The sequence below is a fragment of the Branchiostoma floridae genome, chromosome 15 (genome assembly GCF_000003815.2).
Source record: "Branchiostoma floridae strain S238N-H82 chromosome 15, Bfl_VNyyK, whole genome shotgun sequence".
In the NCBI taxonomy this organism is placed as follows: Eukaryota; Metazoa; Chordata; class Leptocardii; order Amphioxiformes; family Branchiostomatidae; genus Branchiostoma; species Branchiostoma floridae.
Genome location: NC_049993.1, coordinates 7,959,597 through 7,973,775, shown reverse-complemented (window position 1 = coordinate 7,973,775; position 14,179 = coordinate 7,959,597). Strand labels below are relative to the sequence as shown.

Sequence of the window (14,179 nt, the reverse complement as noted above, 5' to 3'; positions counted from 1 at the left end):
ATTCGACCTCTGCTTGGATGAGTAGTTTCTAGCTGCTGACAACGAAATCCTCCGCCTCCTCCATACCAACCTCCCGGGGAACGACATGAGGAAAATGCAAGCCTACGATGTCGCGCTTGGCGCAGAGGGGCGCTTGTGGGTAATGGGAACGCCGCTGAAGAAGGGTAATGTACATGTAGTGCAGTACAGTCGCGATGGGCAGCCGTTGACCATGTTTAACATCACAGGTTCGCCGTGATCAACCACAAAGTCGTTGTGGTCGCCTCGCAATTGCGTGAAGTATTGCCTATTGGTGTTCCATCCGAACAGCTCGTTACATCTAAAATTTCGGGAGAGAAAGTTGTACGCGGCGACAGACGTGACCACAGACAGCAAGGGAAACATCCTTGTTACGGTTAACCCAAGAAGTGTCCAGGTGTACAATCCCCAAGGGGGACGGTTGTTTACATTTAAGACAAATCGACATTTTGTACGAGGAATTTGCTTGGACACTTAAGGGCGAATCATTGTAACGGGCAATAAAATTTAAAAAAAAAAACCCAAGGCAGGGTGGGTTGACATGTTCACAAGCCATGGGGACTTTGTCCACACCCTCGCGAGCATTACCGAACCCTGGGGCGTGGCCTTGGGACGGGATGGGCAGTTGGTGGTGATCAATGAAGAAAGTATTGTGACCATCTTTCCACGCCAACCGGTGTAATAATAATAATAACAATAATAATCTTTATTGCATATTCATGCCCGAGGGCTAAATGCACAAAAGGAGCACAAGTGGTCTTATGGATGCAGAGGAAAAGGCTAAACTCATACAATGCTTCTAGACTAGGCAATTTCAAACAAGGCTAAACGGAAGGGTATGTGTTACAATCGCTAATGGCTGCATCTAACTTGTTCTTCTCTCTTTTTGAAACACATGGATACATATTTACATATTGCGTTAATAGCATGGTCGTTCGTGCATGACATCAAGTACTTAAATAAGTCTTGTTTTGACATTTTCTTATGATTATCATCTATTTGTATAGTGTTGAATAGGGATTGGCGTTCGTATTCATATAATGTACAATCTAGTAAAAAATGTGTCTCGTCCTCGATATACACGTGGTCACAGAATTTACATGTTCTATCATTTAAAGGAGTACGGTTATGCCTGCCGGATTCTATATGTAATGGATGGTCACTTATGCGAAATTTACACATAGCTCTGCGATGTTCAAAGCTTGAGATGCTAAGATATGTTTCTCTGCCATATGTTTCTTTGTCATTAATGTTTTGTATGTCCTCAATTTGGTTTTCTTTTCGTCCAATTGTTTGCAGTTCTGAATGAAATCTTTGGGTGAAGATATCTTTCAACCTTTGCTTAAGTTGATTTAGATGTGTGGGTACGTTAGAGTGACCGTTTATATACAGGTAGGCAAAGCCGGACTCCTCTAAGAGTTTCCTTACCGGCGTCAGATAGCCAACAGGGTGTTTTACGGCAATCTAGTTCCTGCTGTACCATATAAGCTTCATATTGAAGACTATCTGTGTGCACTTCGTTGGCTAGTCTAAAATAATAATTATACATTCTGCATTGAGCTTCAATCCACAAGGGGAAACGCCCCAGTTCCGCTCTACTTGCAAAATTACTAGCGTTTCTTCGAACACCTAATATAAGAGGTACTTACAGAAATTCAGATGAACGGACTCTAACGGGGATTTGTCGTTCAGTTTGCTACTGCACCAGACTTCAGATCCATACAATAAAATCGGTAGGATACATGTGTCAAATATAAGATGTACTTACAGAAATTCAGATGAACGGACTCTAACGGGGATTTGTCGTTCAGTTTGCTACTGCACCAGACTTCAGATCCATACAATAAAATCGGTAGGATACATGTGTCAAATAGTTTGCAATGTAGTGATACAGAAGATCTGGTTTCTCCTAGTGTACTTCTAATACTAAATAGAAGTAGAAAGGCAACATTTGCAAGCAAATACATATTGTTTACCTTCACGTGGTCTAGCCTCGTAGAATACTGCTCTACTATTCTTACACAAAAGAGGGGTCTGCTACTTTACCAGTAACTATGGTGACAGCCCTCTGGCTCCAATCGTTTACCTTATTTGTTTAGAGAAGAAGAAGAAATGGATCCAAACCAGTCCGCTCCGTGAAAGTAAATATAATGAATGAATGAATGAACTTTACGCTACAACTATACACGGTAACAACTACTAAGCAACAAAACTACAAGGATAAATAATCAAGTAAAAGGCCAAAGTTGTGTTGGAAGTAAAAGAAATTTAAATCAGTTGAAGTTTCCAACCATATGTTGGGGTTAAAGATCGGAATGTTTTCTGTCAGTGACGACAGGGCTTCTGCTCTTATGCCATATAAGCAGATGAATAGTTGAAGGAAAGGCCAAATGTATCCAAGGAAAGAGGATACTAGTATATCCACATATATCTACTTACATATATGCATAGGGAAAGATGTATACATGAATGTAGGTGGCGCTTCCAATGGCGGTCACGGTGTTACATGGGCTACTCGCGCGGCGCTAAAGAATCGATCACTTTTCTGTGACTCGTGCTTTTAGAAGCATTTTAGTCATTCTAAATATAAGGGAAGATCTATGGATCCGTTTGGGGAAGTGTTCATTGGCTCTAAGCCCAGTACATTCTATATTAGCACATTTTTACAAGTCAGTACGGTATACCCTATCAGAGCCTAATCTGCAGTACCGCTCCCGGCCGCGCCGTAAAAACTGTTAAAGCGACCGTCAAATTGCCAAATTTCGGTCTTTTCGGGAATGGGGATATGGTGAAAGGCTCGCAAAGGGTTTTAATTTTTATGTTTATTTGACTTGAATTTCGAACGTACGACCATCTAAAATCAAGAATAATAATATCTAAGACAATTCTCAAACAAAACAATTGCATATTAGGTCAGAAATTACATGTTTGCTTTGCATTTACCAACAGAGGTAATCAAGTGCACATCTCCTGTCAATTGTCTCTTTCTGAAAGGCTACCCCATCAAAATATCAGTCATCTCTTATGAAACAAAGAGTCGTTTAATATATAAAATCATTATGGTGTTTTGTCTGTTTATCAGCAAATCATAAATTGATTTCCAAAAGCTGCTCGGTGTGTGGATTATCTAAAGGTGCAATATAAACTGGGTCGCTAGGAGAAGCCACTTGATTAACTGATTTTTGTTACACCGCCTCTGAAACAAGATAAACCTAACTTCTAAAAGAGCAAGTGTAGAAGTTTGCTTGTTACATCGCATCCTGTAGCAAGACAATCTGCATGTACAGTGTGCTTCTTGAAAGTGCAGTGCTAAAGGATTTATTGTCTGTTATACCATGTGTGTCCAATCCGAAGTATGATCTATATTTCTAAACACATTTAGACGTGCATTGTAATCACTTGTGTTGTCTGAGCTGTAGTGCACATTCTTCAGTTACAGGGATTGCCCTTTGTAATAGTCTGCTTGTAGATTTTGTCACATAATGTTAGACGTATTTCACGTTGCATTGTATATGTTACTGATGCAATTTAGGTGTTGCTATTGAATTTTGCAATCTATCATCATTGCAATGTATAGTTGTATATAACCTCCGTTATATTGATTGTTAATTGATTATTCCTAATCAATTTACTTTTATGGGTACTTAACATTTTATCAATGGATAGTTTCAGGAATGATTGACTTTGAAGAGCCCGGTCGCGAAAGGGCCAAATCTAGGAATTATAAGAGACGCTTCGTTCGCGAGATACGGGCCTTTTCGGAACGGGGGTTCCAAAATAGGGGCGTGACAGGGGATGAGCTTAAGGTTCGCTGTTGTTCTTGACATTGAAGGTAATCTCGACTTTCTAAAATTATCACAATCTATCAGGAATTAATCGTTTCACTTATGAAGTTTCTCATTTGGGCTGTCTGAAACTTTCTGTAGAAATTGTTACAAAGAGAGTTTCTTTGTTAATATTTCAAACATTTCTGTTTCTTCAAAGGCAATCATCCATTGATAGAATGTTATGTGCCTATAAAACTAAATTCCCCTCCATCTAATTCCCAGTTGTTTTCCTAATTTTACCATACCCTGCATGTAAATTATGCTTTCTTGAGGACATGTCAGAGTCAAGACATACACATGTTCATTGGTCCAAGACTTTATTTTCTCATTGATCAGCATATAGATAATATCGATTGGGATTTGTCAAGGAAAACAAGTCACTCATGGAAATCCTGTCACCCCTTCATAGAATACTAGTAAAATAAATGTTTTACATAAACTTGATAAAGAACAAAGTCATGGAGTATGTCTAGTAAGGAAGACTGTTGCCAGCATACATGCACGTATTACAATCATATATTGGTAACAGACAAAAATTGATACAAATTCTAATATCACAATATCTAACAATAATAAAACCTTAGCCCATTCAGATTATAAAATTTCCAGTGACCTGCTTGCATTATATACATTATATATTTAATTCTCCATATAGGACAATTCATATGCAATTCCATGCAGCTCAGTGTTATAAGCTTTATGAATATAAATACAAGCTTACTAGTAATATGTTATTTTCATCACTTATTTTGAAAGTTTGTACTTCACTGTATGTAACATCAATGTGAAGTAAATTTATTTCTATGTTATATGGTCAGTGTGATTTACAAGTAGCCACCATGCTGTCATTAAGGTCCTTAAAGGTCATTAAGGTCATCGGACATAGAAAAATAAAGGTAACGGTATAAGCAGGTTATATAATGCTTGTGTCCAACAATTGGCACATTTTCATCACATGGCATGACTCTGAAAAATATGAATCTAAAAGTTTTTTTGTGTGTTTTGTATGTATAGATTACCTGTAATGATTCAACAATATACAATCAAATATTCAGACAATGCCTGCAATAATAGACCTATTTACCTCTTTACATTTCTAAATCAGCTTGATGCGTCTAACACATGATGAAAGCACTTGTAAGAGTCTTTTTTTACATCACCTCTGAGCTTAGATTCTAGTAGCACTGGTACATGTGTATCAAAACATGCCTGTAAATGTATGTATTATATATAATAGTACAGTTATTTTTGCAGCTAAATATGAGTGAATACAATACATTACAACAAGGTTCATCTTTACAAGAGTTAGAAGCAGATGGAAAGTGAGTTTCAGTTAAAATAACCCTTTCTCTCTTTTTGGTCAGTCCCACAATGATTCTTTACACCTTAGCCAACATCTATGATTGTTTTGTGAATGTTGCGCTTACAAATTTAATGCTTAGCCGTATATGCTACGAGTCTTCAAACAGAAACACAAATTATTGAATTATATTCAGCATTGACTGTAACAGTTGGTCAGTAATACCTAACATACTTGTAGGTTATAGTTAGAACAAACATAGTTACCTTTACACAAATTCAACAGTTTGAAAGCTCATTTCTTATGTTTATTATGGAATATTGCAATTCAGTGAAACTTGTTCTGTGGGACCACTTTTTGGTCTGTTAGAATTGTTTTTTTCCTTTGACCCATGCATTAATTTCCCCAAACAGTTTATAAAATGACCATTTTCTTTCAGTCATTATGAGTGGTCACTATAGACAGGTTTGACTGTAGGTTGACCATGCAATGCAGTAACTAGTCACCAGGAGGCACTGCTAAGTGGTTTCTCTAGTCATCATCCTTGCTCGGATCCGCTGGCTCATACTCAAAACTGTCGTCTGCCTCGACATCGATGTAAGTCTGGGGGAAGATTTCAAATTGAAAGTCAAACACACAGTCCACTTTAAAAAGAGACAATGTTGGATTAGAGCTTATGAAGAAAAAGTGGACATTATAGTAACAATGTATCAATGATACATGCTTTGCCCTAAAGAAGGTAGCAGAAATATGACAGGTGAGGAAAATTGGTTCAACTGTAAATACGGCTAATATCCAAATACATTAAATAGTTTTGACAACCAAGTTTCAGGAAACTTAAATATACATGTAGCAACATAAGAAGGACATCCTAAAGAGGTATTTCATATCATATTAGAAAAGAAATGATGTGACTACAGTGCAGTACTGTAAATGCATTCAAGTTTGCGCCAACTCAAAACCACCGCAAAAACTCCATTTTCCTCCTTCCGCAAATTAGAATACCTGCATGATCAGCACTAGGAACAAGTGTTCAGCACCAAGGACAGGTCTGTTTGCATGTGTGTTGTGTGTTAGCACTCCATTTTCCCACTACCCCGACATTAAATCCATAGGAACTTGAATGCATTTACAGTGAAAGAAATGGTCAATGTCAAAAGTGACAAGTCCCTACCTCATCGCTGTTGGCCTCCATTTCCTTCAGGGTCTCGGCCAGCTGTGGGAAGGTGGGGCGTGTCTCAGGGTCGTCACGGAAACACTGCCTCATCAGGATGTACCTGCACAGACAGAAATTAGGACAGTAAACTTTAAGTATGATGAAGAATTCTTCATTACCTGTGAGTGTGAAAGGGAGTTTCAGAGGAGGCACTGTTCCTGTTGTGTCTGTTCTTCTGCTGTGTTTCTGCATATTTTGGACATCAATAACAGTTACTTAAGATATGAATGGATTAGGATAGTATTTTGTCTGTAGATTGGTCTTGTAAAGGCAAATGTCATTTAGGTCAATTTTAGGCCCTGTAGCAACTTTCCTTGGCACTATAGCAGAACTTGGTTTTGTTACAGGTCTAATGGTTTTTAGTACATGTAAGTTCCACTGCTACATGAGATGTTTCCAATGAAAACACAATTCAACTTTGCATTAAGTTTTGCTCATGATCAGAACTGTAGACTTACATATGATCATGACAGTTGACGGGTTGTTTTAGCTTGTAGCCAGCAGGAATCATGCTTGTCAGGTCCTCACTCTCCAGCTCACTGTAGGGGGTCCCACCTGGAAACAAGGTCATCTGTAATGAGTACTTGTCAATGTAGAGTAATGCTTACTAGTGAAGGTGACTGTCTTCTTCATTTTTTCTTTATTATAGTTCCTAACTTATTACAATAGCAGTAGCAAAATTTTCATCCTAGGTACACAATTAAATGATCCATTTTTATCTGCGAAAAATTTAGTACCTTTTGGCTACCTTTGTCAGGGATTTAACAAACTGCACTATTCTTTTATAACATGAAGACGTAGTGTTGATTTATCTTCCTCTTGAATACGGCAAGTTTGCGACGATTTGTGCTTTCTGAGGGGAACTGAACTGACTGCTTCGTCCATGAGTGTTCTTAGTTATCCAAAGGCCCCTTAACTCAGCTGCCTGAACTACAAACCATATTGTGTATTTGATGTTCAATGTTTCCGTCCACTTACCAAGTGTTGTGATCTCCCAAAGAACAACACCATACGACCACCTGCAACAGAAATAGCAGTTAGAGTAATTAGTACACATAATACTGTATTGGCTGGATAGACATTTCACTTAATGTCGCTACAAGGGATGAAAGAATTTTAGCTATGAAATTTGAACGTACACATCAGTCTTGGTGGTGTAGGTGTTGTTTGACAATGACTCAGGTGCCATCCAGCGATTCGGGACGTGCCTCTGAAAAAAGGAATTGAAAATATGTGTACTGATTATGCTGAGGCAAGAATAGAAAAGAAGACAGATTGTTAAGATATGAATGAAGAAAAAGATGAGTATTGCAGATGAGTATGATCTTTTTATTCTCTAAAAAGTTACACATACACAGATATGGACACAAAACAGAGTACTGAGTTTCTGTATTGTACCTTCTCTGCCTTGACCATCCTGGGTAAGCCATAGTCAGACACTTTGCAGACTGGCACACTACCCTCCTCCATCACAAGGACATTCTTGGCTGATAAATCTCTGTGGATAATCTGCAGGATTAAGAAAAAGATTAGCATCAAACTATCAATATCATGTCTGAATCTTTGTGAGAGTGTACTTTGTTTTTGTACAATTATTTACTTGATACAGAATTGTAAATCAAATGGAAAACAGATGTCTGAATCTTTTCTCTCTTTCAGGCCACATCAACTATTTCTTCACAGATTTTTTTAAAGGCTACTGAATTGGGAAATCAACATTAAAACAGAGCAGTTTGGAAGTGAACATAGTCTAAGATTTAGTCCTTCCTCCCAGCCCTGTTTTTGATTATCCCTTTAAAAAGTTTCAGAACTTTTATAGCCTAATCAAGAATAAGATCTGGCTCACCCCTTTTCTGGATATCTGCTGCATTCCTTCAGCCACCTCCTTGGAAAACTGTAACAGCTGCTGACTGGAGAGGGTGGAGATCTGTCCGTCAGCCTCCCCGGGGTGCCGACTCTCCCGTAGGTAGCTACGGAGGGTTCCCTTGTTCGCCAACTCCAGCGCCATGAACATGTTTCCTGGGTACAAACAGGGAGGTAGAGATAAACAGGAATGGAGTGGAAAAGAAATAGACCAAAAGAGCTTTGCAGCATCCCACCCGATGACACAGGACCAAATGGGATGGAGACAGTGGAACCAATTCCACCATGCAGTTCCCCCACAACCCTGGAATACTGGGTGAAGGGGTATAGTGCACAAGAGATAAACAGGTTATATGGTAGTTGCAGCTGCAACATCTCAGTTTAAGACTGACCATAACCATGTTCCTTATAAGTAGATTTTGTTGCCACTTTGTGCTGATTTATAGCCAATTTACGTTATCATCGTCCATGTCCTTGGTGCTAAGTACCGGCTGTTGTTAGACATGAAATCCGTAATGGTAGAATTATTACCATCATGCTGCCCTGCGCCGATCAGGTTGACTAGGTTGGGGTGATCTCCTACTCTGGTCATCTCATCCAGCTCACTGATGAAGTCATTACGATCTTTCTGTGGTGCAGAAGCTGTGGAAGAAGAAATACAGTTAAACCTGGTACTTTAATTTATAAAGTGAACATCTCTGAATATTCAGAACCACCAGACCATTTATTGAACCAAGCATAAAGTGTCTAATTGTCATTGCCACCATTCTTTCAGGCCTCTTGACTGGTACAAACATAAAGGTGTGACCATACTTTTTTCAGAGGTATTTCAAGCCTCTTGACTGGTACCTGCAGAAAGGTTTGACCATACTCAGTGCCTTTTTGACAGTTTTTGATTCAAACTGCTGCAGACTGTTCAACATGTTTACTGGAATCAAAAGTAATCTGACTCAAAAGCATTACCTAACTGATCAAACCAACAAAGAATGTAGACTGCAATTCATTTTATGGCAAAAGCAAATATAAGGTATTCATAATATAAAGAGAAGAGAAAGAGAAGCTTCAAAGGACCTGGTAGACACTACATCAACCAATATGTAGCAGACACAAACCTGGATAAGAATGTCCTGATCATGACTGCTGCAATGGAGGGTAGGAAAACATGGAGAGGTACAGTAATAAAGAGGCTTCAAGCAAGCTCAAAAGAGGCACTGTGCTCCAATGTAACAAGTACTACTGTAATCTTGAAATATTTACAGTGGGTGTATTTTTGCAGTTACCTTTCCATCTCAAATTTTTGACACAACAAACACCACTTCAAATTTTATACTACTTTCCAACAGAATTGTCTAAACTATCAATTCAAAACAAAGTGGAAAGTAACCTGCTTTGCCCTTCTGTCACAAAAGAAAACCACATCAAAACCACAAATTTACAGCTTTACTGCAACAAAGGTCCTTACTTTAATCTCTACCAGAGGGTACCAAAGTCAGACAAAAGCAATATGGATGATACCTTTCAACATCTTGATCACAGCTGGCTTCATCACTCCATCCTTCTTGACTGTTCCTTTCCTAATCTCTCCAAACTTTCCTTTTCCCAGCACTTTAGGGTCAAGGTTCACCCCGTCCCATGAGATGATATGGTTTGAAATGTCTTCGTCAAAGGCTGGGTTGTCTGTAGAAAGGCACAAAGATTAGGAGTGGGTACCGGTACAGAAAATTTAGGTACAGGTACAGGTACATTTAGGTCCAGAGGATCAGGTCCAGACCTGAACCTGGACCTAATTGTTTCTGAATGGGCGATGTGCAAAACAATGGGTCCATTTTGCTACAAAGGAATCTGTTTGGTGGATTATCATATCTTTACATAAACAATGCTAACTGCCTCTGTTAAGTGAGACCAAGTTTGACAGTAGAAACTTGGTAAAAATGACAACTCTACACTACTTCACTTTTGTTAACACCTGCTATAGTGATGGTATAATCTTATTCATTTTATAATCAGTCCTACATCTGGTCCACTGATTTTTTTCAGGTCTGTTTTTTTCCAGACCGGTCCAACAAGAAAAAACGGTTTTATACCAGTACACTGTATCGGTTCCCACCCCTTACATAGATGGTTTTGTGGATTTTGTCATGTTTAACCTTCAGCCTTAGTATACATGGTAGCTCTTTTGTGCTAAGTTTCTATTGGTCATGCGATTAGGCAGCAAGATATTGGCCAACAAACTCTGACTGTTATTACAAAATTTATAGCTAAATTTTCCTGATCTTTAAGTTCTCTATAAGACAGATATACAATGTAAGTACCACTCACATGCATTTTTCCCAAATTCATGACATCAAAAACCAACTTACAGAACTCCTTCCAAAGATACCAGTATAACATCATTATCACTCGCATATAGGGACATTGACTTACCCATGCTGAAGCTTGCACCTCCTGTGGTCAGTTTGGGTCCCCTGAGTTTGGGTCCCTTCAAGTCTACATCAACATCTCCTGTGTTGAGTTTGGGTCCCTTGAGTTTGGGTCCCTTCAAGTCAACATCGACGCCTCCTGTCGGTTTCTTCTTCCCACCGAAGCAGCCACCCTTGGCGGCATCAGCTGGCCTGCCCTTTAGATCAACCTTTGGGGAGTCAACGTCTATTCCTCCCTTGACACGAGGCCCTCGAACATCCATGCTGGGAGCCTTGGGTCCTTTAACGTCAAAGGACGGGCCCTGGGCATGCAGCTTTGGAGCTTGCGGTCCCTTGATGCCGAACTCTGCTTTTCCTCGTGGTAACTCTGTTTCGATAGCTGGTGCTTTCACGTTAACTCCTCCTTCGATATTCCCCTTTGGACCCTTTATGTTCATACCTGGCATCTTTGGTGCCTTTAAGTCTATATCTGGCTTGGAGAAACCTATGCCTGGCATCTTAAAACCCCCATGGGCTTCAGGTAGGTCCATGTCAGCATCTATGGATCCACTTGGTAACTCTGCATCGATGTCAACATCTGGACCTTTGACTTTCGGACCCTTGAAAGAGGGCAGATTCAAGTCTGGCATGTCTGGTTTTCCCATTTTAAAACCAGGCATTTTAAAACCACCCTTGGCTTCAGGAAGGTCAACATCAGCATCTAAGTTTGCAGATGGTAATTCTGCATTCATGTCCATGTCCATGTCTACATCAGGACCTTTTACTTTGGGACCTTTAAGGTTGAAATCTGGCATTTTTGGTTTCCCAATGTTAAAACCAGGCATTTTGAAACCACCCTCAGCTTCAGGAAGGTCAAGATCAGCATCTAAGTTGGCAGATGGTAGGTTTGGATCTATGTCCATGTCTACATCAGGGCCTTTTACTTTAGGACCTTTAAGGTTGAAATCTGGCATTTTTGGTTTCCCAATGTTAAACCCAGGCATTTTAAAACCACCCTCAGCTTCAGGAAGGTCAAGATCAGCATCTAAGTTTGCAGATGGTAGGTTTGGATCTATGTCCATGTCTACATCAGGGCCTTTTACTTTAGGACCTTTAAGGTTGAAATCTGGCATTTTCGATTTCCCAATGTTAAACCCAGGCATTTTGAAACCACCCTCGGCTTCAGGAAGGTCAAGATCAGCATCTAAGTTTGCAGATGGTAGGTTTGCATCCATGTCCATGTCTACATCAGGGCCTTTTACTTTAGGGCCTTTCAGGTTGAAATCTGGCATTTTTGGTTTCCCAATGTTAAACCCAGGCATTTTAAAACCACCTTCAGCTTCAGGAAGATCAACATCAGCATCTAAGTTGGCAGATGGTAGATTTGCATCTACATCAACATCTGGACCTTTTACTTTAGGACCCTTAAGGTTGAAATCTGGCATCTTCGGTTTCCCAATGTTAAGATCAGGCATCTTGAAACCACCCTTAGCTTCAGGTAGATCAACATCAGCATCTAGATTTGCATCTATATCCACATCAGGCCCTTTAACCTTTGGACCCTTGAGGTTGAAATCCGGCATGTTTGGTTTTCCGATGTTAAGATCAGGCATCTTAAAGCCTCCCTTTGCTTTAGGACCCTCCAGATTGATGTCCATGTCTTCATACTCATGATCAATGTCGATGTCACCTGATTTCAAGTTTACTGCTGGTACTTTTGGAGCATCCACGTTGACATACGTATGAGGACCTCTCATATGGACATCCGGCACCTCTGGACCTTTCATTTTCATCTGTGGACCTTTGACGTCTACATCGGGCATTTTGGGACCAGACACCTTTCCTTTGACATCAGGCACATCCATTTCTATACCTCCTGTAGGTTTCTTTGGCTTCTTGAAACAGTTCAGACCGCCTGATTTCTTTGGTTTCTTCATGTGAACGTTAGGTCCATGAAGATCCACGTCTCCCTCGAGTCGAGGTGCGTTGGCGTCGATGTTTGCCCGCGGTCCTTTGATGTTCATACTCGGGGCATTCAGATCTCCACCGGCTCGTGCATTAATGTTAGCCTGTGGTCCTCTGACATTCATATCAGGTGCATCCATTTCTATACCTCCTGTAGGTTTCTTTGGCTTCTTAAAACAGTTCAGACCACCTGACTTCTTGGGTTTCTTCATGTGAACGTTAGGCCCACGGAGATCTATGTCTCCCTCAAGTTGAGGAGCGTTGGCATCAATGTTTGCCCGAGGACCTCTGACGTTCATACTGGGAGCATTCAACTCACCACCGGCTTGAGCATCAATAGCCGGGGAGTAGACCTCTATGCCTCCACCCGCCTTCTTCTTTTTCTTCCCAAAACAGGACGTCTTGGCTGAATCCTTGGGCTTCTTCACTACGGGAGGTGCCCCAGGATGGAGAGATAGCCCTGCTGATGACTGCACACCTGGCTTGTCGAGTTTTGCCTGGACACCGGGCACGGCAGCTCGGGCGGATACACCCGGGATGTCGGCCTTGGCAGAAACTCCTCCTGTGCCCTTCATTCTTCCCTCCACATCAAACGAGTCTTTCTTCTTGCCACCTCCTCTTTTTCTGCAACACATGAAATCACATTGACTTGATAAGAAAATTCCATTATGTTGGTTACAGAACATAAGTGGGTTGGTCAGTTGATCATTTTGTTGCCATTTAGCTAGTTGAAGTCGTTCTTATGTATTTTCACCATTATGAGTAGACTTGGCCTAAAGAATTGTGTTTTGATTCCTGGAAAAGATTGATTGAAATTTAGAAAAGAACTGAAAATCCACATGAAATATTGAAAGAATTCTCAAATACTGTAGCTACTTTTAAACAGTTTCACCATCCTAAAATTGCTGTGTTAACTCACTAGATAATGTTAAAACCTAACACATGACAGCTCAAAAAATACACACTTCCAGCAGTAGTACAGCAGTGGCAGGAGTGCACAGAGGAACAAGGCTCCGCCGATGATCCCTGCGGCAATTTTGCCCCACGTCGCGGGGGCGAGCCCGGCAGTCTCGGTCTCTGCAGCACCACCAGGGGGTGCTGTTGTCACAGGATCCATGTACGGGCTGGATGAGAACGTCGGCTGCAGACACGAGAAATGGAAGAACTAACACCTCCGTAAGGCACACACACACAGGCAAACAGACTTGTCCTTGGTGCTGAACAATATTCACACACACACACCATGAGAATGTTGGCAGCAGATGCAACAAGAAATGAAAGGTCAACATTTTGTGAATGTCTTGTTTAACTTTGTGGATTTATCATTAATTCTGTCCAATAGCATTGTACCGCCAAGAGGTGCTGCTGTCACAGGGGCCATGTATAGGCTGGACAAGTATGTTGGCTGCAGATGCAACAAGACATGAAAGATTTTATACCTCTCCAGGACCTATCCCTCTGTCCCAGGACAGAAATTGGCTTGTTGGAAGGACACATATTTCAACTAGTCCATGCATGCAAGTAAGACAATCTGAGTTTCATGACATGAAATTGGGGGAAAATATAGTTTTCCAAGCTTAACATGACAAAT

At 40.5% G+C, this 14,179-nt stretch overlaps 1 protein-coding gene across 1 annotated transcript; it reads right to left on the bottom strand.

Annotated features, from left to right (window-relative positions):
- Window positions 1–4,145: 4,145 nt before the first annotated feature.
- Window positions 4,146–13,724, bottom strand: LOC118431369 (neuroblast differentiation-associated protein AHNAK-like). Its single transcript, XM_035842505.1, has 10 exons — window positions 13,554–13,724; window positions 10,649–13,212; window positions 9,740–9,901; window positions 8,756–8,866; window positions 8,208–8,380; window positions 7,760–7,870; window positions 7,340–7,571; window positions 6,820–6,916; window positions 6,320–6,422; window positions 4,146–5,748 (listed from the first exon to the last, which is right to left on the bottom strand). The coding sequence occupies exons 1-7, from the start codon at window positions 13,703–13,705 to the stop codon at window positions 7,482–7,484; spliced, it is 3,363 nt and encodes a 1,120-aa protein (XP_035698398.1). The 5' UTR covers window positions 13,706–13,724; the 3' UTR covers window positions 4,146–5,748; window positions 6,320–6,422; window positions 6,820–6,916; window positions 7,340–7,481.
- Window positions 13,725–14,179: the final 455 nt, after the last annotated feature.